The sequence below is a fragment of the Schistocerca serialis genome, chromosome 3, assembly GCF_023864345.2.
Source record: "Schistocerca serialis cubense isolate TAMUIC-IGC-003099 chromosome 3, iqSchSeri2.2, whole genome shotgun sequence".
Classification (NCBI taxonomy): domain Eukaryota; kingdom Metazoa; phylum Arthropoda; class Insecta; order Orthoptera; family Acrididae; genus Schistocerca; species Schistocerca serialis.
The window spans coordinates 309164771-309189064 of NC_064640.1; the positions used below are offsets into that span (position 1 = coordinate 309164771).

The 24294-nt window shown below is 41.6% G+C and overlaps 1 protein-coding gene across 5 annotated transcripts in view; it reads left to right on the top strand.

Annotated features, from left to right (window-relative positions):
* Positions 1 to 24294, top strand: part of LOC126470106 (rho GTPase-activating protein 190) — a 293491-nt gene that overhangs the window by 60155 nt on the left and 209042 nt on the right. For all 5 annotated transcript variants that reach the window (XM_050097683.1, XM_050097685.1, XM_050097686.1 and 2 more), the window contains exons 7-8: positions 15377 to 15563; positions 15644 to 15759. In XM_050097683.1, the coding sequence (XP_049953640.1) occupies positions 15377 to 15563; positions 15644 to 15759 (303 nt within the window). The remainder of the gene's footprint in view (positions 1 to 15376; positions 15564 to 15643; positions 15760 to 24294) is intronic.

The window sequence follows — 24294 nt, forward strand, 5'->3', positions numbered from 1 at the left end:
TAAGTTAATGCAAATGAGTAGAAAAAAGAATCCCGTAATGATAGAATACAATATTAGTGATGTGCTGCTCAGCACAGTCACATTGATTAAATGTTTAGACATAATGTTGCAAAGTTATACGAACTGAAATGAGCATTTAAGGCACATGGTAGGGAAGGCAAATGGTCGATTTTGGTAAATTGGGAAAATCCTGTTAAAGTCTACCAAGAAGATAACATATAGAACACTTGTGTGACTCATTTACTCATTTGTGAGTACTGCTAGAGTGTTTGGGACCTCCACCAGGTCAGGATAAAAGAAGATGTCGAAGCAATTCGGAGGTATGCTGCTAGGTTTGTTACTGAGAGATTCAGTCAGTTCACGAGTATTATAGAAATGGTCTCTGATCTCGGATGGGGATCCATGGGGGAAGATGACATTATTTTTGTGAAAATAGTATTGAGAAAATTTGGAGAACCTGTGCCTGACTGCAGAACAATCCTACTACTGCCAGTGTACATTTTGTGTAAGGACCACAAAGACAAGATAAGAGAGATTAGGGCTCATATGGAAACACATAGACAATTGTTTTTCCCTCAGTGTGTTTGTGAGTGGAACAGGTAAGTTAATGATCACTAGTGCTACAAAGTACCTTCTGTGATGGATTGTGGAGTATGTGTGTAGATGTAGAATGTAACGACACAGCGCAGTACTCAGAACAGAGTGTGTGGGAGATTCTGTTCATGAACAGGTATCAGTTCTGTGTCAGACTTATAAGTATTTTCCAGGCTGGTTTTATGTTGCCGACCCTGTAGAAGTCTGCAGGCTTTTGTGGCTGTTGTCATTGACAGTAAAATCGTCAGAGTTTATAGGCTACATTATATTCCTCTTCAAACTTCTAGAATACTCAACATGTTAACTCCTCTCCTGGAATTGTCTTCAGGATTCTTCTGGTGCCCTGGAGTGTTCAGTCACCCGGGGACACTAGCAGAATCCTGAAGAAGATCCCAGCAGAGAGTTTGAAATGTCAAGTGCTCTTGAAGTGTAAAGAGGAAGATGATGTGGACAAACAACCCAGAAGATTTCATCATCAGTGGGAGAGGTGATTCATGAAGAAGGTGTTAAAAAAACATTTTTATAGTCAAAGAAGGTGGAATGAAAGTGAAAATTACACTAACATAAAGTTTCAGTTGTGTTAGAGATTTGTAGTAGTTGAAAAATGTATTATTGTGTTCATAAATTTAGTGAAAACTGTATCTCTGAAAGCAAATTTAAACAGAATTCGTGAGGGGAAGTAGATTTGTTTGATGTTATACATTTGCTAATGTGTTAAAAGTTTCCTTCCACTGCATACTTGTGTGTGGTTTGTCTGCTGAATTTCATTGTGTCTGTACACACAGTTTGGCCAATTGTAATAAACAGTAAGGGACCACTTACATTCCCCTTAATTTTTTTAACAATGGAAGGAATGAAGATAACTACTCACCATTTAATTGTTTAGTTGAAGTAGTGGTAGCAGAGAAGATAACATAAACAAAACTTGATACTTGTAAGAGCTTTCGAACCTTCAGAACACACCAACCCACCTATTGTGAGAGGTTGTATTGGATGGAGATGGAGAGAGGAAAAAGGAAGAGGAAAAGAAGGGAGGATGATGGCTATGTAGGGAGGGAAAGTGAAGGAAAGGGTAGGAATATGGAAGTACCAAACTCACTCTGATACAGACTGGGAGAGTTACATACGGTAGACAATGAAATAGGAAGTCATAATCGGCACCATGTGAAAGTATAGGTTAAAAGGGGGAGGGGGACAAGCAAGATAAAATAGAGGAATCTGGAGGCCATGGACAGGACAGTATCAGTGTAAAAGAAGTAGATAGTTGAATCAGATCAAAGTTACATGATGGGCAGCAGTGCCATCTGTCCTTTGCCCTAGTCTAAAAGTTGTATCTCTCTCTCTCTCTCTCTCTCTCTCTCTCTCTCTCTCTCTCTCTCTGTGTCACTATGTTTTCCTACTCTTTCTTTTATGTTTCTGCATACACATGAATACCACCTCTCACTAGTGCAGTAAAGCTAACATTAAGTAAAACTCTATTGTATCTATAATAGCTGCTTTAATTATAGAGCACTTTCTGCATATGAGCATTGGACCTCAGTTTGATAATATGTTATTATAACATGATTTAATGTCTCTACATAGCCCCATTTTACTATTTTGCAAGATATTCCCAAAACAATATGGCCAGTTGTGATGCATTTTCTCTGAGTGGTACATATATGTGGGCATTTTCTCCAAGTGCTACACATGTGTACAATAAAGTAATTTCATGCTACAGAATTATCCTTACAGTCCATTTTGTAAATGCTATTTTCATTATTGTTGCCAAATCCTCAAACAGTTTTTCAGTTATCTGTAGCCATCTCACTTTTTTATTTCATACATAAATTTTGCGTTTACTTGCATCCCTTTCTATCAGGTTTTTACACAATATTTATTACTTGCAGTGATCATCTCTTTAGATCATTTATATTCTCTTTCTCTCCCTAAAGTTACCTTGCATTTCTAATGGATCCTTGCTGCATATATCTATGTCAGTTCAAAGCCTTTTGATTCCTCCAATCCGTCTCATTCAGAAAGATTGTCCTCCAAACACAAAATTCCTTATCACAGGCATCAGTGAACTACCTCTGCTCCCTAGGTAAAGTACACCTATTTTAAAATCCTAATTTCTTACAGCACATCTCTCATTTGTTCTTTCTTTCCAACAGCTTCAAGAACATTACATACACCACCTCCACAAGTTATCCAGTTTGAAGTCATCCTACTTCCACCTCTGAGTGCCACTGCCCTACAAGTCCTATTACCCACCCCATCCCTACCAGCCACTTCCAGCGTGTAGACCTTGCCCTGCTGACCTCTGCTGTGTGCCTCGCCCCCCAGAAGCTCCTCTGCAACGCCCACGGAACCGAAAGAAACCCACAACGCCATTGTTATCCAACCCTTATGAACCTTGAACCCTGAGGTGATTCAGACCTTTTCAAAAGATCTTCATTGTCAGGGTCTCACCGTAATTCAGTTATGCTGGACTGGTGGTCAGTTAAACACTGTTTTGCTACAAACCCTTCTGACCAAAACTGACTGAAAATTAACATAGAACTTTTAACTCTCCCAGTTCATAACTATGACAGAGATCCTTCTCATTCCCACCCAAGCACCCTTTGTTTGCATTCCAGGAATTTATCATCTCCAAATCTGCCTTGCCTTTCTTTCATAGTCATTTCATCACATAAACCTCTCAGCAGAATAAATGACAGCCATTCACTATCGTAAAACAGACCCTCACTTGATCACCCTATCTGCATGTGAAGGCTCAGCCAGTGTGATCTCAAAAAATAGTCTGGCAAAAGTTTTCCATCAAGTACATGATTCTTCTGCCCGCAAGCTTTGCCAGATTGATACCATCACAAAGGCCCACCATCACCTCCAGGCACTACTCAAATCACTAGCCTCATCCCAAAACCTTTTTCCCAAATCCATCTCCCCCCCCCCCCCCCCTGTAGACTAACACCTCCTGCCTATTACACTTATTGTAAATTCCTATTATGGATAAACCACTTACTTGCTTCATTACCTCCCTTTATCAGCTGGCTTCCTACTTCTCACTACTGACTCTGTCTCTTAATACATTATCATCTCCCATGACCATGGCCATTTTGCCATCAAACACTACATCTCCTAACAATGTGCTAATTCCAAATCCACCATCTCATTCCTGACACAGATGATGGAACTGTATCCTTATGTGCAACAACTTATCCTTTGAGGAAACAGTATACAAACAAATGCAGCTTGGTCATGGGCACACTCATATACCAGCCTATTTGTGGACCATGGAGGGGAATCCTTCCCAGCCACCCAAGACCTTGAACCCCTTTAGGTTCATTGAAGATGTTTTCGTGATGTGGATCCTGTGTCAAGACACTGTAACAATATCTCTCAACAGCTTAACACTGTTTCTCCTATGAGTTTCATCTTATTCTCTCTAGTGACATGTGTACCTCTTTTTTCATATGTTGACCACCATCCCTCTGATGATTCTAAAAACACCATGCCCATACTGCGTGTAAATCCTGTAGGCGCCAGTCTTGATATTTGCAGCATTGCATGTAATTTATGTAAAACCAAGTGTGCTTTGATGGTGGGGGAACTGTATCCTTATCTACAAGTACTTATCCTTTGAGGAAACAATATGCAAACAAACGTGTGAGTATCATAATGGAAGATGATAATTTTTCACACTGTATTATACGCTGTAAAATGGTGTTGTAGGCACCTGTGGTTATGGGAGCCAGTAGTCTGCCCAGTGTGCTGTAAGTCCTTCAGAATTTTCATTATTAATCTCATCTCATGATACCTCAAACTGGCTCATGTTCCAGTTGTCTTAAGATTGTGTGTCAGTGGTCTTTTGCCTGTATAACTGGGCAAAGCTGACTAGTTACCTGGCCAAGGCAGAAGCACCATTATGTTTACACCTGATAATCAGGAACAGTAGACAGTAATATTGTACAGTCCAGTTATCTTATGAGTGAAGTGTTGTCACACTACACATCTGAATGAGCCACAACGTGAAGTGTCCATTTAGAACAAGAACAGAAACCAGACATATATCTCACCTGGGCTGCTCATGATGCCTTGCTTGCAGTATATGTAAAAATATCTCCCCCACTGATGTTATTTTCCCCATCTGTTGCAGTTTCAGTCACAGATGATACTACCAAATCCTTGTTTGAATCGATGAAACTGATTTTGTTATATTTTCAGTGTCAAAGTATCTCCCCTGGAGACGTTATCACACACTTTTTTGGCATGATACATGGCCTTTCTAGTCTCATATGTCACAGCAGCAAAAGCTAATGTTGCAATGTCAAAATCAAAGTTACCATTTGGTCAATTGGTTTTTGGCAAGTAATGCTGAGGGCCGAGGTTTGATTCCCAGTTACAACCTAAAAGATTTTCCGTGGTGGAATGTTCGAGAATGAGGCCAACTGAAAAGTTGAATGAATATAAAAGCAGCAAAATTGATGTGCTGAGTGCTGAAGTTGTGTTCTTTTGAAAGGCTTGCACCAGGGTGGATAGCACACAAAGTATATTTATTAGTAGCAAAAGCTTCAGCCATTATTTTCTGTCAGGTGAGAATGGGATACTTGACGCATTACAACTGCTGGTAATTCCTTGCAAAATTCTGGACAAGTTGTATAGAATTAAGGTCTAGATCAGACCTGGATAACCTTTGCTGACCTGCTGGCCTGGTTCAGATACTTACTTAAGCTTGTGGGGTGCCTTGTTACACACAACAGCAATTCTCCCAGTGCATAAAGTCAAAATTATAGCATCCATGACCTTAACGTTTATTGGGTAACACACCGATATAAGTTGGGACCCATTTCTCGGCATGTGACGCCAAGAGATTATGCCTCAGTACATGTTTTTGAGAGTACAGTCATTTATTGTTTACCCAGAATATCTTCCACATGCCGGATTGAAACCAATCGTCGACCGAATGCAACTCATGGGCTGCCGGTTCCCCACCCATGGTCTAAATGATAATATGGCAGTAGGAGGAGAACTATTGTCTTGCTAACTTTTGTCAGTGCATTAATTAATACCAAAAGTATGGTTTTCCTTGTCTCTATGCATTTTTAATTTTTTCCTGACAGTTTCCACATGCAGTTTTTCTGTTTTAGTCATAGAGGAGAAGTGAACATGAAACAGAACTCTGCATTCTCAACACTGAGATGATGCCCAACACTATTACTTGACAATACTTCTCACACACTGTCACTTTGCTACATTATTCACATTATAATGCATTGTTCCTCTAAGTAAACCAGTGACTAAATTCTGATGCTTCATTTTGTCATAAAAAATAATGAAGTATATTGACAAAAAAACAAATTTCGTGGTTTATAGACATTATGGAAGATCTGTAGGAGTTGGGAGAAACAGACAGTGACATAGAGAACAAACAGGCATGAATTCAGGAAAAGGTGAAAGAAGTAAAAAAAAAAAAAAAAACAACACACACACACAAGAAGGGGGAGGGACATTGGTAGAAGGGAACAACAAAGAGCAAGAATTAAGTAATATTGGGATGCAAAAAATAAAAATAAAGGAAAGGAATATCATGTCATAAATCAGCTTATTCACATGATCCTAAAGTAGCTAAATTCTAATAATAATAATAATAATAACAATAACAATAATATAGTAGGAAAGTTCTGGTAGAATGTAAATAGTTTTAGAACTAAGGGGGACCACTCACTGAATAACAGAAGCATTGAGTCATACACACACACACACACACACACACACACACACACACACACACACACACACACAAAGGAGAGAGAGAACTTCCTAGCTTATGGAATCAATCTTTTCTTGAGCTGGAGTGGGATGGGGGTATGTTGGATGGGGCAGGCAGGCAGTGAGAGACATGGGAGGCAGGATGAGGGTTTGAGGAGAGTAGCTAGTGGCTCAAAAGAAGGCAGCTGGTACACTGGCTAGGAATGCAGGAGTGAGGGATGGCAGATGAACAAGCTAGGCATGTGATGCACAGATGCTGGTGCTAGTGGGGAACAAAACGTGATGATGAGGGTGATAGGGAGATGTGAATTGGGAGTGTGTGCCATGCGTGTGCTTCTCCTTTGAGGGGGAGTTATATAAACAAATTGGCAGCACTACCATGGCAACTTCCTATGCAAATCTTTTTATGGGTCATCTAGAGGAAACCTTCCTAGCCACCCAAATCCTTTGTCTGATTCAGGTTCAGTGATGATATCTTCATGGTCTGGACTCGGGGCCAAGAAACCCTGTCCTCATTCCTCCACAACATCAACACCTTTTCTCCCATCTGCTTCTGCTGGTCCTCCTCTACCTATTATGCCACCTTTCTGGATACTGACCTCCTCCTCTCTGATGCCTCCTTCCACGTGTCTGCCCATATTAAACCCACTAACAAACAGTGCTTGTATTTCAACAGCTGTCATCGCTTCCACACACAAAAATCTCTTCCATATAGCATGGCCACCCATGGATGGCATATCTGCAGTAATGAGAACCCCCTTGCAAAGTATGCTGAATGTCTCATGAGGACCTTCACAGAAAGGCCCCATATCTGAAACCTAGCCCACAGACATATTTCTTGTGCCATATCCTCACATACCTCTAATCCTCCCAGCACCCCCAAGAATCAGCTACAAAGGACCCCCCCCCCCACCTGCCTCCCTAAAAAAAATAAATAAATAAATAAATAAATAAAATAAAAAATCAATCAATCGCCTAGCATCACCCTTGACAGCAACAGCTGAACCATATCTTTCACCAGGGCTTTGATTACCTATCATCATATCCTGAAGTAAAGGACATCTTACCCAAGATCCTTCCCACCCCTCTTAATGTGGTACTCCATCACCCACCCAACCTAGACAATTTTCTAGTCCATCCCTATGCCATTCCCAATCTCAGTCACTTGCCACAGGGATCATATCCCCATGGAAGAACCAAGTGCAAGACTTGCTCAATCCACCCACACAACACTTCCTATTCCAGTCCTACCACAGGCTTATACTGCCCCATCAGAGGCAGGGCAGTCGTGTCATATACCAAATAAGCTGCAATCACTTCACAGCTTTTATGTCAGTATGACAAAGAATCAGCTGTCCACTAGAATAAGTGGCTATGGCCAAACTGTGGCCAAGAACAAAGTTAACCAACCAGTGACACAACATGCAGTTGAGCACAATGTACTTGATTTCAATTACCACTTCACAAAATGCACCATCTGGATCCGTCTCGCTGCCACCAGCTTTTCTGAACTACAGGTATGGGAGTTATCCTTGCAACATATCCTTTGCTCCCACAGCACTCTGTGCATCAATGTCAGGTATCCCACTGTCACCACACCCTCCACCAACTGTTCCCCCTTCCTCTGTCCTATTAACACCTCCCAGTTCACATTTGTATGTCACTGTTATCATGTGCTGCTCCCTATTTGCTCCAGCACCCGTGCTTAACATGTATAGCCCATACATCTGCCTTTCCTCCCTCCTGTGTTCTTAGCCAGCGAACTGGCTGCCTCCCTTCAAGCCACTAGCTACCCACTGCAACCCCTCTTCCTACTTCCCACCTCTCTGCCCCTTTGCCCACTCCAACTGTGACCTTACCCTGACTGCCAAGCTGCAATCTCGACATTGTGTTCCAGCCAGCATCGTGTAGGGGTGTGTGTGTGTGTGTGTGTGTGTGTGTGTGTGTGTGTGTGTGTGTGTGTAACACACTTATCTATATCATCAGTGAAATATTTACTGTGTGCATTCTACTTACTCTGCTTTTATGTGGATATCTAAATCCTGCTTCACTCACCATTGTCTCCTTCCTTCCATAATTAGCACAATTTAGACTTACTGAACTTTTACTTTGCAGTTGCTTGCACCTTCCATTGTCTTCTCTGTCAGCATTGTCATGTGTTTCTCATTTTAATTGTCAATAAAATTAATGATTTTAACAGCAAATTTTCACTGTGTCCCACAAAGGTATTTTCTGCAATCACTCTTTGTGATCACTTTCCTTATTTGCACTGTGAGGTAACATTGTGCACAGCAGTTAAATTTCTGTCTTGCAGGATGAATGAAATGGCGTAGTGTTGTAAGTCACTGGACTCGCTCTGGTAGAAGTGGGGTTCAAATCCTCTTCCTGGCATTTTGATTCAGGTTCTTGTGGTATCCATAATTGCTCCATTGAAGAAGATGCTTCTGATTGCCTTTACCACCATTGTCCTAACAAAGTTTGTTCTCCAGCACTAATAACACCTTTGTCAACAGTATGTTAAATCATGAGCTTCAGGGCCTGATCATGGTGTTTCCTTTTTTATACTCACAGTGTGCTGCAAAAGGTGAAAGTTATGTTACATCGTACCACATGAGGATCAAACATAAATTGCAGTTTCAAACTTATCCTTGAGCAAGTCAAAGAAGATAAACTGAAAGCGGGCAATGTTAGACAAAATTTGTTGACTATTTAATGAAATGATCAATAACAATTTATAAATTAGATTATGTAGTGAAAGGAGGTATGGATGGGAAGCTTGTAGCAAAAAGTGTAGATATTATTTTGGTACAAAGAGAGCTTATGGAAGCAGAGGAAAGAACTATAATTGCTTCTGATGAAATGAAATGTATTAGTGGGCTGAAGTAGAAAGCACTTAAAGAAACTTGAAGGAATGACAGATCAAATCTCGCATAGTAAGCAGCTTTAATGATTTTGATGGTGGTGTAAATTAGATTTGTCATATTGCCCAAGTTAGTATTTCCAAAGAAAAATTTTTGGCACTTTAGAGAAGAACTCATATGAAGAACTGAAACTGATTTTTCACATGGTTGGTTTGTTCATTGCTCATAACGCATCTTGACCAATAACAGTTAAAAAGAGAGAGAAGTGAGAGAATGATTTGACTTTTGCATTAACACCATCTGATTTATGAACAATAAAAATTGTACATCTACTGGCAATCTATGTACTAATATTTAATTTAATCCCACATAATTTTTGAGCCAGAATTATAGAATGATTGCACCAATTTCCAGGCATTTCAAGAAATCTTGTGCTATGTGCTTACAGTTTCTTTCTTGGATTGCATGTTTGGAGCCTTTCAAAATTGTATGCATAAAATCTGAGAGCTCTGTTAGATTTTGAAATATCATGTCATTTTTATTTATCATTATCTAATGAAAAAACTTTTTTTTTTCACTTTTATTGAATTTACCATTAGTTATTGAGAAAATAGTTGCAAGTGCCTTTAGGTTCATTTTAGCTTAGCAGTAACTTTGTTTACTTTCTGGTATTGTACTGTAGTGCCTGAAAATTTTGTATCATAAATACACTCCTGGAAATGGAAAAAAGAACACATTGACACCGGTGTGTCAGACCCACCATACTTGCTCCGGACACTGCGAGAGGGCTGTACAAGCAATGATCACACGCACGGCACAGCGGACACACCAGGAACCGCGGTGTTGGCCGTCGAATGGCGCTAGCTGCGCAGCATTTGTGCACCGCCGCCGTCAGTGTCAGCCAGTTTGCCGTGGCATACGGAGCTCCATCGCAGCCTTTAACACTGGTAGCATGCCGCGACAGCGTGGACGTGAACCGTATGTACAGTTGACGGACTTTGAGCGAGGGCGTATAGTGGGCATGCGGGAGGCCGGGTGGACGTACCGCCGAATTGCTCAACACGTGGGGCGTGAGGTCTCCACAGTACATCGATGCTGTCGCCAGTGGTCGGCGGAAGGTGCACGTGCCCGTCGACCTGGGACCGGACCGCAGCGACGCACGGATGCACGCCAAGACCGTAGGATCCTACGCAGTGCCGTAGGGGACCGCACCGCCACTTCCCAGCAAATTAGGGACACTGTTGCTCCTGGGGTATCGGCGAGGACCATTCGCAACCGTCTCCATGAAGCTGGGCTACGGTCCCGCACACCGTTAGGCCGTCTTCCGCTCACGCCCCAACATCGTGCAGCCCGCCTCCAGTGGTGTCGCGACAGGCGTGAATGGAGGGACGAATGGAGACGTGTCGTCTTCAGCGATGAGAGTCGCTTCTGCCTTGGTGCCAATGATGGTCGTATGCGTGTTTGGCGCCGTGCAGGTGAGCGCCACAATCAGGACTGCATACGACCGAGGCACACAGGGTCAACACCCGGCATCATGGTGTGGGGATCGATCTCCTACACTGGCCGTACACCACTGGTGATCGTCGAGGGGACACTGAATAGTGCACGGTACATCCAAACCGTCATCGAACCCATCGTTCTACCATTCCTAGACCGGCAAGGGAACTTGCTGTTCCAACAGGACAATGCACGTCCGCATGTATCCCGTGCCACCCAACGTGCTCTAGAAGGTGTAAGTCAACTACCCTGGCCAGCAAGATCTCCGGATCTGTGACCCATTGAGCATGTTTGGGACTGGATGAAGCGTCGTCTCACGCGGTCTGCACGTCCAGCACGAACGCTGGTCCAACTGAGGCGCCAGGTGGAAATGGCATGGCAAGCCGTTCCATAGGACTACATCCAGCATCTCTACGATCGTCTCCATGGGAGAATAGCAGCCTGCATTGCTGCGAAAGGTGGATATACACTGTACTAGTGCCGACATTGTGCATGCTCTGTTGCCTGTGTCTATGTGCCTGTGGTTCTGTCAATGTGATCACGTGATGTATCTGACCCCAGGAATGTGTCAATAAAGTTTCCCCTTCCTGGGACAATGAATTCACGGCGTTCTTATTTCAATTTCCAGGAGTGTACATGTTAGTATGAGTGTATCAACACAACTTGCGATGCATGTTCATCATACTTAACTTTTTCATATGTATTAGAAGTTGTCAATTTATTAATAATTGAGTATTTTATGACTCCCAAAGAGAAATAACTTTTCATCTAAATTTATCTGTTTGGACTTGTAACACATTGTGTGCATGATATTATCAGCTACTTTATTCCAAACTGTATTTTTGTTATTTACTGTAGTTTCTCAGTTCATTATAACACTCAATGTGTTACGTAAATCAAGTCTGTTATTCATCTTTTGAAGAAGAAAAAAAAAAATTAATATAATCACTGGATAAATGAAACTAAATTTCTTAAAACTATTACCTAGCAGTACATAAGTTTACTGTCTTTCAAGATGCTCTTTTAAAATAATGAAACATATCACCTTATTCTTTGGGAAGGTAAATATTCCTCACTGATAATGCGTAGACATCCTTTTAACATCAAATGAAACACCTTTCTCAACTTTTTTAAACTGCTTGAAAGTTAGTGTAATGGTGAGAGTAGAAAAAAGAGTTATGTGGTAGCAATAACATATATGAAATGTATTCAAGATGTAACTTGCACACATAAAATCATGTTTATGGATGGAGATGGGATTGTGAGTGAGCAGTGTACATTGCTAACATATTTTCCTCAGCTTTATCTAAATCTTTCTCCATCTTGAAAGGTGATGCCTTCAACAAAAACAGAATATTGGTTTATTAAATCTGTCATTAAGATTATGTTTTTTGTTCTTCAAGGCTAATTCTAGACAAAACTGTGTATTTAGTACTGCAAGCTGATTTGCCCAGCACCAGCATAGACAACGTATATATTCACAAACCATCTGTTTGCTCTTTGTCCTTGGAACTCAACTTTCAAAATTGTCAAGAATGTGAAAGATTCTCTAAGATTGGGAAAGAATCTTTGGCTGACATTTGTTCAATGATTTTTCTGACATTTCTCCAGCACAAGTGGCTGGCATTCTCAAGTATTCACACTCCATGGGTGGTGGCAGAACTCGATTAGATCCCATGGCTTGGTATTACATGTACTCCGCATAGTAATGTCTATAAGGGACACCTGCTCAGTCATTATTGCTGTAACTCCTCCATTGTTATTTGCAGCACAGGAATCCAGGATCTGTTTATCTTGAGGCTTTCTCCTTTCTTGTCATATTTATGCATTTCAGTGGTTTTCCTGAACAAATGGGCATGATAGCTCTCCTCCACAGCAAGAACCTGTGTGTCAACCAATTTTGTTATGTTGTCAGTTTCACACAGCACCTGCTTCTCCATGGCCAATCTTTCCATTTCTTCATAGCCATCTAGAATTGGTAGCTATTTATCTTTTTCTACTTCCGTAGTTAATTTAGTGTTGGCATGGAGGATTTTCAGATGCATTAAAATATCATCGAGTTGTTCCTCACTGTGGCTCCAAACAGTGAAAGGATCTATGTACTTGCGATGTACCTCAGGTTTACAATGTGCTATGTCTAGCACATGTCTTATGTAATGCTCTATGAATAAATTGGCAACTGTCAGATTAAATGAAATATCCACAAAATGAAAGTTGGTTAAAATAATGAAGTTAGCAAGTGTTTCTGAAAGGATTTTGGACATTTGGTAACACAAATGATATAGATTGCAGTCCTGATGAATGAGCACAACATTTCTGCCAGATCAAAATGTATGATGCAAAAATTAAGATACCATATTTGGGTTTGATAAAGTGATAATTGTCTTTTGACATGAGATAGTCACACTACTTAACACAAATGCTGCAGATGCCATTTTTTATTGGTAACTTTGCTATGAACATAGAATCTGAAATGACTCATGCAAAATATTGTCTGTCATCTTGGGAGGCAGCTCGTGTTATATGGAGGGATAACGGGAATTAAATTTTACTGAAATTGGTGAGTTATTGAAGGAAGTTTTGGTATCTATGCTCAACTTGGGCCCAGAAAACAGATGATATCAGTGCACCTGTACCAGTGAACTTCTGGTAACTCTTTTGAGTTCACAGAAACCTAAAACAGCAGTTAACAGTTTTTTCAAGGAGCAAACTGTTGTTGTAACCAAGCTTTGTGCCTGAGGGAGACTTGACTTGCTGATGACTCACCAAGACTGTAGTTATATGCTACGGGAGCTTGGAAACTATGGAATTATATGAGAAAACTGCCTTTTGAATCATGAGGAATGTAGGAGATGTAAATGTGCACTGTTATTAAACTGTAAGGAGCTTTGTTGATTGAAATGTCATTCTTTGTCCAGGATATCTTGTTTTAATAATGGCTTCAAGCAGCTATTTGTTATGTGTGTAGATCTTGCAAGAGTATACTTTCACAGCTCCTCTTGCTGGCTTAGGACAAATTTAATACTGCAAACCCTTTGCTTGTAAGTAGGATGATGATTGCTTGTTGTTGTCGCAAAAACATTTTTCTGATACAGCAGTTAAAGTCAGAATTTCTGCTGTTGATCTTCCACCCTGCTTTTCTTTTGCATTGGTTAGTTATGTTGGAATGATTTATGAATCTGGCATCTGTGCATAAAATAAGACAAAGTTGGGCTTTGTTCTTGCATATCTCACTGTGTTGAAAAGTCTTACAAACAGTGCTTTGTAATATGTGTGTGACAATAGATCCACACTCACCAAGTAGAAGTGGTACTGAGAATCAGGCAGGCATGTAGAAATGGCAAAAAATTGCTTCACTTATAGAAAAACCCACATTTCAGGGATATTTGAGCTGTGATCTGTAAACAAACCTGGAATTAATGGTTGTTGGATCAGGGTCCGACTACAGTTTGTTTGTATAAGGGTCAGTCAAATGAAAATGAGACATATGAAAAAAGGTAAGTAAATTGCGTAATATTTCAAAAGTAATCACCATAACAGTTAATACATTTAACCCACTGTGAGACAAGATGGTCAGTGCCTTCATGGAAAAATGTTTCCAGTCATATGTGGATCCGTGATTGTAGCTAGGCGTGCACTTCTTCGTCCAAAGCAAATTGACAGCCATGAATGTCTTATTTCAGGGCTCTAAAAATGTAGACATCACATGGGGACAGATTGGGACTCCCAGTGAAATGTCTGCAGCGTTGTTGAAACAACAGGCATGCCACCTCCAGGAAAGTTGTGGTGGCCTTTTTCTTTGTCTGCAAGAGCCCACTGCTCATTGACTTTCTGGAAGATGATGCCACAATTAACTCACAGTGGTACATGGTTAATTTGCAAAAACTGTAACATGCGTTCAGGTCCAAACATGCAAGAATGTTGATGGGGGACATCATTCAGTGGCAGGCTAATGCCTGCCCACATGTTGCCTAGATTGTTTCGACTGCACTGAAGAAATTTCACTGGGAAGCCCTTAAACATCCTCCATATAGTGCCAATCTCTCCCTATGCAATTTTCATATTTTTGGAGCCCCGAAGAAGACATTTTTGGACATTGATTTGCTTCGGACAAAGAGGTACATGACTGGGCACAGTCATCGTCCCGCAAGCAACTACAAACATTGTTCTGCGAGGGCATTTACCATCTTGTCTCACAGTGGATAAATCTATTAAAGGTATGGTGATTACTATGAAAAAATGAACAGTTTATTTACTTTTTCCATCTGTCTTATTTCCATTTGACTGCCTGTTATACATGTAATTTATGTAGCCACTGCTTCTTCGGTTGCTTCTGTTAAACTCTGACCTTCCTTCCTTCTACTTACTGTGTATGAATTTCCACGTATAATATTTTTCACACTCCTGCACTCCTTTCCATGTAGTGTGTGAAATGTAGGTGTAGAAACATTATAGATATGTTCTTATGTTATCAAATTTCGTTCCTTATTTTCCATTCTGTAGGCTTTCTCTGGTTTTCCGAAATTACTTGCTCAAATGCTGAATATTTTTCTTATCTGAGGCCTTAGCTGGTGCAGATTTGGGCCTTTGTCTAATAGGAGTATTTGTTTGTAATGGTTGAGGCAAGAGTTCAAGGAAAACCACAGATGCTGATTGTGTCATCTGTTCGGCAGGTGGAAGAAGCAGTTCAAGCAGTTACTTGAGGACACAGGTTATGTCACTCCAGGTAAACTTTTATCAGAGGTCCAGGTGCTTTTTATGGGTCGAGAATGTTTTGAGGCCCTGTCTGAACAAGATCGCCAACAAATATATGATCAGCACCAAAAAGAAATCGTGGAGAAGGCAAAGCACAATTTCCAGGTATGTATGTGAAGGTTTAAATTTAAAATTTATATATTTGTTGTGTCATGTGTACATGTTCTGTATTTATCTAATTATAGGAACTACTGTTGGAACATGCAGATTTATTTTACCACTTCAAAAGCATTGCACCTACTGGAACGATAACACAGGCTGATATTAAGGAAATAACTGATGCTTTGCAGGATGACTCCAGGTACAAAGAAAACCATTTTTATAGTATTGAGTTAGTTGCATGTCTCGTGGACTACAATTGTAATCTCATATTATAATGTAGAATGTTCATGTAACAAAGTTTCTCATCTCAAAATGTAGCTATATGCTGACATTTTACATGATTGCCTTTATAAAATTTTTGAAATTGAAGTCGTGTTATGATTTTGTGTTTGAAAATTTTTTATTATTATCTGTCACACTGTTCACATCAGTAGTTACGGGGTTAAAGACTTTTATTGCTGAATGCCTTACTCCTTTCTGTACCTCAATAAAGATAACTGAAGGATAGTGTACATCATTTCTCCTTCAGGTATTACACACTGCCTGACAAAAAAGTGAAACACACAGAGGGGGAGGAGGAAATGAAATAACACTTAATGGGGTGAGAGGGTTTGTGATATTACTTCAGTTTTTGCAAAATCAAATAAAAGTCAAATAGAATTTGATCCACTTTCAGTACCATGTTGCTTTCCCTCTGGCCTAAATGCATGCACTGATTTGGGTGGGAAGGGTGTTATAAAGCCATTATATCCTTTCCTGATGGAAGCTATCATACATCTAAATGGTCCTTAATATCCAGGCAACTAGCACTCAGATGGAGTTGATGTTTGAGCTGCATGTTCAATCGTGTACTAATGTGAGGGTCTTGCTGGCCACAGGAGTATCTCAGTGTCAGACAGACAGTTCATAGAGACTCTTGCTATTATCTTGCTGAAAAATGTCACCACGATACTGTTGCATGAGAGTAACTATGAGGCGTGACCTGAAGCCATACTCAATGGCTGCTCACACCATGACTCCAGGTTAATACTACTTTACACTCCAAAACAACGGAAGAATGGGACACCTTCCTGGGGCGCCACCATACTCGCCGATGATGGTAGAGCAGTACTGCAATTCATTGCTGAACACAGTGCAATGCCATTCATCAGCAATCCATGCTTGCCTATCAGTGCTCTACTCCACACACAGCTGTTTATGTTGTTAATGGCAGCCTACACACAGGATGGTATTTCCTTAGTCCAGTTGCCACTAGTGTCTGGCCAATGGCGTGTGATGACACAGAGTATTGCAGGGAGGACCGTACTTGTCCTTGGGTTGTAGGGACAGACATGAAGGGGTTACAGTGTGCTTTGGTGTTGGTGCACAGTACTGTGATCCTCCCTGGTGGTCAAATGTGGTCGACTGGAACCTTGCTGACCAGTATTCCTGCCCTCACATTCCCATACAGTCCAACATTGGACCACTGTCACATCCAAATGCCCCACAAATCTGGATATTGTATGATTCAACCAGCAAGGCCCCTTTCAAACACTGTTAGGTGCTGATAATGCTGTCTCATATGATTTTGCAGGATCTCCACATCCTTCACAGTGATCACTCAACATCTGACACAGTTTGTATCCTTTATATACCCTACCAGGCCTGGTAACAACACTTAACACCAACAACACTAATGTGCATCTGTTGCCGTTCTACCATTCATGGGATATAGGAATTCTAATAATTTGTGCAGTGTTATGGAGTGTTATGTATACACAGTTACATTGATTGTAGATGTATAGTTTCAGAATTCCAACTCTGCCATCCCTTTACATATACTCCATTGGGGGATTTGTTGTTGACAATATTGATTAAGTCAGAAGAAATGGCAACAGTAGTTCATTGAACATGAGATTGGAAATTACTGTGACTCTTTAACTGCTCTGGACATGTTAACGCGCGCACCTTTGTACCTGTCCCTGTGTGCTCTGAACATGTTCACCAGTCCTTCTACCTGGTACTCTGAACGTGTCTACAGGTAGACACATTCAGAGTACCAGGTAGAAGGACTAGTGGCACACATAAACACATTCAGAGCTCACAGAGACAGGCACAAAGGCACGTGCGTTAACACGTCCAGAGCAGTCAAAGGATTAAGTAAATCAAAGTATATGCTGTCACAGAAAATTCTGTGAATTGGCTGTAGTTGCATTTCTCAGATAGAAAACAAAGCCATTTCGTAGTTGTTAAATTTTAAAAACAGCCTCTATATGCAGTTCAGCAACTGAAGTAGGTCCCACTCAACATACTCATTAAGTAAGAGGACATGGAGATAGAAAAGTTGGTGACTCGTAATTATGGCATAAACCATTATTGCAATGTGTCCAGGTACATCACACCAGTATGATTGCCCCCACAAAGAAAAATTGACCAAAGATGTATCACAAATCACATTCAGTTTAGGGAAGTGGTGGTATTCCTTTGTCACATGATAATTTTTCTGTCACAAATGTATATTTTGTGACAATTCATCTTGACACATTAAACTTGGCTTCTTCACTAAAAACCAATTTCTGTGGAAAAAAATCTTCCTCCCCATGCCATTGACCGTGTGTACAACAAAATGTTTTGTACCAGAAACGAATTTTTCTTTTTGTTGAAGTTTCTGTCTTGTACCTGATAACAACTTCTTGCCAGACCATTAAAACAAACTCTTACGAGATACCATTCAGATTACCAGATACCATGCAGAAGTTACAACAGACAAAACAATTTGTGGCCATGTTATGATGATGCTGATGCCAAGATGCACACTGCAACTACCAGGCTGGAAATTACAAAGCAAAACCTCATGAGATTCTGTATCAGTTAGTCTATTCTTTCGCTGTCTCTTTTAGTAGCTGACAGATTCTGATTTAATTCCCTTTTCTTCAGAACTAATGCAACAAACCTTAGTACTTCAAAATAAAAATGTTGTCTATTTGAAAGCTGTAGAAAAAGGTGGAATGTAAAAAAAAAAAAGCCAGTTTTACAGTTAGCGTACACTTTTCCAGCTGGAAGAAAATATGACAATTGCTGATCATTTACATAATTCCTAATCTATGGTTTGTTTTGTTGTATTGTTTCTTTTTGCTGCGCATACAGTGATTTATACTTAACTACACTCCTGGAAATTGAAATAAGAACACCGTGAATTCATTGTCCCAGGAAGGGGAAACTTTATTGACACATTCCTGCGGTCAGATACATCACATGATCACACTGACAGAACCACAGGCACATAGACACAGGCAACAGAGCATGCACAATGTCGGCACTAGTACAGTGTATATCCACCTTTCGCAGCAATGCAGGCTGCTATTCTCCCATGGAGACGATCGTAGAGATGCTGGATGTAGTCCTGTGGAACGGCTTGCCATGCCATTTCCACCTGGCGCCTCAGTTGGACCAGCGTTCGTGCTGGACGTGCAGACCGCGTGAGACGACGCTTCATCCAGTCCCAAACATGCTCAATGGGGGACAGATCCGGAGATCTTGCTGGCCAGGGTAGTTGACTTACACCTTCTAGAGCACGTTGGGTGGCACGGGATACATGCGGACGTGCATTGTCCTGTTGGAACAGCAAGTTCCCTTGCCGGTCTAGGAATGGTAGAACGATGGGTTCGATGACGGTTTGGATGTACCGTGCACTATTCAGTGTCCCCTCGACGATCACCAGTGGTGTACGGCCAGTGTAGGAGATCGCTCCCCACACCATGATGCCGGGTGTTGGCCCTGTGTGCCTCGGTCGTATGCAGTCCTGATTGTGGCGCTCACCTGCACGGCGCCAAACACGCATACGACCATCATTGGCACCAAGGCAGAAGCGACTCTCATCGCTGAAGACGACACGTCTCCATTCGTCCCTCCATTCACGCCTGTTGCGACACCACTGGAGGCGGGCTGCACGATGTTGGGGCGTGAGCGGAAGACGGCCTAACGGTGTGCGGGACCGTAGCCCAGCTTCATGGAGACGGTTGTGAATGGTCCTCGCCGATACCCCAGGAGCAACAGTGTTCCTAATTTGCTGGGAAGTGGCGGTACGGTCCCCTACGGCACTACGTAGGATCCTACGGTCTTGGCGTGCATCCGTGCGTCGCTGCGGTCCGGTCCCAGGTCGATGGGCACGTGCACCTTCCGCCGACCACTGGCGACAACATCGATGTACTGTGGAGACCTCACGCCCCACGTGTTGAGCAATTCGGCGGTACGTCCACCCGGCCTCCCGCATGCCCACTATACGCCCTCGCTCAAAGTCCGTCAACTGCACATACGGTTCACGTCCACGCTGTCGCAGCATGCTACCAGTGTTAAAGACTGCGATGGAGCTCCGTATGCCACGGCAAACTGGCTGACAATGACGGCGGTGGTGCACAAATGCTGCGCAGCTAGCGCCATTCGATGGCCAACACCGCGGTTCCTGGTGTGTCCGCTGTGCCGTGCGTGTGATCATTGCTTGTACAGCCCTCTCGCAGTGTCCGGAGCAAGTATGGTGGGTCTGACACACCGGTGTCAATGTGTTCTTTTTTCCATTTCCAGGAGTGTATATTTGATTTCACTCTTTGTCTCTTAACCACACTTTGCTACTAACTAAGAAATATTTCTGTGGAGTAGAAGTAGTAATCAATTAAATATGGTTTCAGTTTGTGTATAAAGCTAATTTTATAATGTATTTAATTCCTTACACCACCAGGTAGGTGGTCAAAGACTTTTATGGTGGAATACTTGATTCCTTTCTTTACTGTGCTAGTATTATACTTTTTAATGTCACTATTGTTTTCAAACTGTGATTAATTGTTGACTACAAACTTTGTAAGGCAGTAAATTTACTTTGGGCTGTTGTCAGTATGCCCAACATTGTAATGAGCTCTCTACAAGAGGTTCTGGAGTGGACACCTCATATTATCCTTATTGCATGTTTCTGTTCAACAAATGCTTTCATCCACAAAGCTCAGTTACCTCAGAATATGATACAATAAGACATTAGTGAATGAGAAAATGCAGAGCCAGTCAGCTTTTTGATTTTTCATCTCGAAATTTGATATCTGTAACACAAAAGTTGCAGGGATTTGAGATTTAGGAAGCTCTGTAACATTTGACTTCCAGTTCAGGTTTCTATCAGTATGAACACCTAAGAATTTAGAATATTTGGTTGCATTTACTGATTCATCCTTGTTGATTATTTCTAATTGTGTGGTGTGCATTGTGCAGCCCTGGATTGAATGTATTATTTTATTTATATTAAGTTACAGTACATTTGCAGAGAACCAGATACTAATTTTCAATAAAATATTTACATTCTCAAATGTTGAAGTTACTCCATTAGGATTAATTATAAAACTTGTGCTGTCAGCAAAGAAACCTATTTCTGCTTCTTGCACATATATACAGGATGTGATTCAAAAGTTTCAAGACTTAACTCATAACTCGAAATTTATTGGACATTTACCTACTGCAGACTAAAATTCTTCAAAATATGATCCTTCAGCATCAACACAGCACTGCCAACATGTCTTCCACTGTTCGTAGCCCTTCTGGAAGGCCTCAGGCGTCATGCTGTCGAGGGCTCTCATCGAAGCCTGCTGGTTGGCGTCGATGGAGTCGAATCGCTTCCCTTTTAGGCCTGTCTTGATTCGGGGGAAGAGGAAAAAGTCACTTGTAGGCAAGTCAGGGCTGTAGGGTGGCTGCGGCAGTGCTGTCACGTTGAACTTGACCGAAACTTCAGCTTGATGATGGCCTCCCAGAGCGGTCATCGTCTTCAACATTCCCGCGGCCATCTTTGAAACATTTGTGCCACATGAAAACCATTGCATGGGACATGGCTTCTTCCTTAAAGGCCTCTTGAATCATACCAAGAGTCTCCGTGGCGGTTTTGTTCAGTTGCATGCAAAACTTAATCGCATAACACTGTTCCAAGTGCTGCTCCATTTTCGCATCTCCCACTTTTTGACCGAGGTCAATGACATGCACTCACACTGCAAGCGATGCACACTCCCCATGGTTCCGGAGGCAACTGCCGCAGCGTTATTTCGTTCCCTGAACCCCCCGCAAATCCCACTACTTCCCCCACCCGGCAGAACTGGTCCATGCGCGCTCCACCACTCAGTCTTGTAACTTGCGAATCACACCTTGTATGATGAAAGATGATTTATATGTACGAAGCACAAAAGAGGACCCAGTATCGATAGCTATGGTGCACAGGTGGTGATTTTCCCCCTTTCTGAAATGCTGTTTCATTGTGTGCACTCCCTAAGTTTTTTTATGAATCACTTTGCATTAGGGTGAAAACCAGTTACCAGCAAAATTCTTGAGATTTTCTAGGAGCATAGTGTGATCCACACAAGCAGTCGTGATGAAAATACTGTTAAATCAGCAGAATTAATTTAATGAAGTGAGCACTCGCACAGACTTGATATAGAGGAACAGAATGAATACTGTGGGATGTATAGAGTTCACAGAAGTTAATAACTCAGAACGCAAGCAATGGCTGTTGGCTGGACACTGATGTGGATAACCTGCAATATTTTGATTCTGTTGCTCATATAATAAAATTAAGGAAGTTGTTGTCCATGTTATATATTCGAATGGTGAATAATGAATACAGATGAAAATTAGTGTTTATTAATGAGAAATAAAGATGTTTAAACAAAACAGATTCATTGTTGGTTATGAGTAATAGATAAATTTGAAATCCAAAGGCATTGATTTCTCTAGTCCTTCGTCATTTATAAAACAAATGTACTTTTTGTTGCTTTGTTGAAGAACAAATATTCGATTTATTTATTGATCTTTTATTTATTTGTCAGTCTTTTATCTTTTACTTTTTTTTTAATTTTCAAACATCTATCAGATAGTTTGTAATTTTGGAAGGTTTTATAAAGGAAAAGAAATAAAGTATATTATCGCAGAAGGAGCTGAATAGCACCGTGGTGTAGTGGTTATGATACTAAACTGTTCCATGGAGGGTCGTGAGTTCAAAACTCACCTGGACTGTACAAATTTAATTTCTATATTCGGTTAGAGTAAATTCTAGAAGTAACCACAAATGTCGGAAATCATTGTACTGGAATGTTCTGTAGCTGTATATATAGAGTGTGTGTGTGTGTGTGTGTGTGTGTGTGTGTGTGTGTGTGTTCAGGCTGGAGGCAGTTCGCTGCACACTCTTGTATGTGCAAGTGCTGAATAAACCTTCGTTAAGTGAAGTTAGTGTTTGTCATTCATCTAATTACACCTTCTTCTGTGTGACATTATTCTGGCGGAGACGCTGGGTTTTGGAACTTGTGATAGTGCACATTATCGACAGTGGCTCCCATCAGGCCACGACAGAGCTGCCGTTTACGTGGTGAGAAACCCGAGTTCAAGCCATATTCAACAGGTCACAATCTATCGGAGACAGAAGAAGAAGAGGACATTACGATGACAGCAACTGTGTGCCACCACATGAGACATCCTTCTGGGTTCTCTGGTGACAATGGCAAAGATCCAAACAAGTGGCTGAAGGTATATGAGGGTATAGCCAGATTTAACAAATGAGATGACACCGTGTCTTTGGTTAACGTATTTTTCTACTTGGAGGTCGCTGCCAAGCAATGGTATGAGAACAATAAGGAGAAGTTCACAAGTTGGGAAGTATTCCAGGTGGAACTGCGCAAGTATTTCGGCGACACGTGATGACAGAAGTGCAAGGCTGAAGATAAATTAAAGTGCAGGGCACAGCATCCAGGAGAAACTACAGCATCCTACATTCAAGAGCTGTGTAAAATAGTGGATCCTAGAATGGAGGAGGAAGATAAGATTGCTGAGGACATGTATCAAGGAGGTTTTGACAGCAGATGACATCATAAAATGGTGCCAGTATATCGAGACAATGCATCAAAAAAGAATTACACGCAAGAAGTTTGAACAGTTTCCAAATGTTGTGTCGATGTCTGTGATGGAGGAAGCAACTGATTTCACAAGTGTTCTTCATCAGATAGTGAGAGAGGAAGTTCAGAAGGCACTTGGACTGCACAGCGAGCAAAAAATCGAAATGCTTCAAGAGGTCATAAGGGAGGAAGTGGAACAGACGTTGAACCCAGTCTCTCATCCTTCATTTCCCTTTAAAATGGTAAAAAATTGAGGCCTAGGCAGAGTTACGTTCCTGCAATGCCGCATGAGGAACCTGTTTGGGCACCATGGAAGACTGACGTCTGGAGGACCCAGGATAACCAACCAGTTTGTTTCCACTGTGGACGACCAGGACATATGGTGTGCTATTGTTGAGAAAGGCGGCGGATATTTGATGACGCCCACACCAGAAGATAGCAGAGTGATCTTAGCCGACACCAACTCCAGGACGACGAAGATGAACAAGAAGATGTGGGTGCAGGACAACATAGTCACCATTACCGCGAACTAGTCACTGGAGAGGACGCTCCCCAACACGCCAATCCAGGTCTCCATCGCCATTTAGAGCTCCAGCCAATCACCTAGCCACCACAACCTGGAAAACTAAAGGGTGCAACCTTCCTTGGAGGTGAGGCCACCGAAGAGAAAAGTCCTCCACCGTCGATAACTACAAAAATGATAGGAAACTACGTCGATATCCTCATGGGTGACCGACCAGCCCAAGCTCTTCTGGACTCTGGAGCATCATATTAAGTCATTTTGGAGAAGTACCGTCACCCATTACAGAAAACCGTATTTGTCGACAACAAAATGTCCCTGCTGAAGG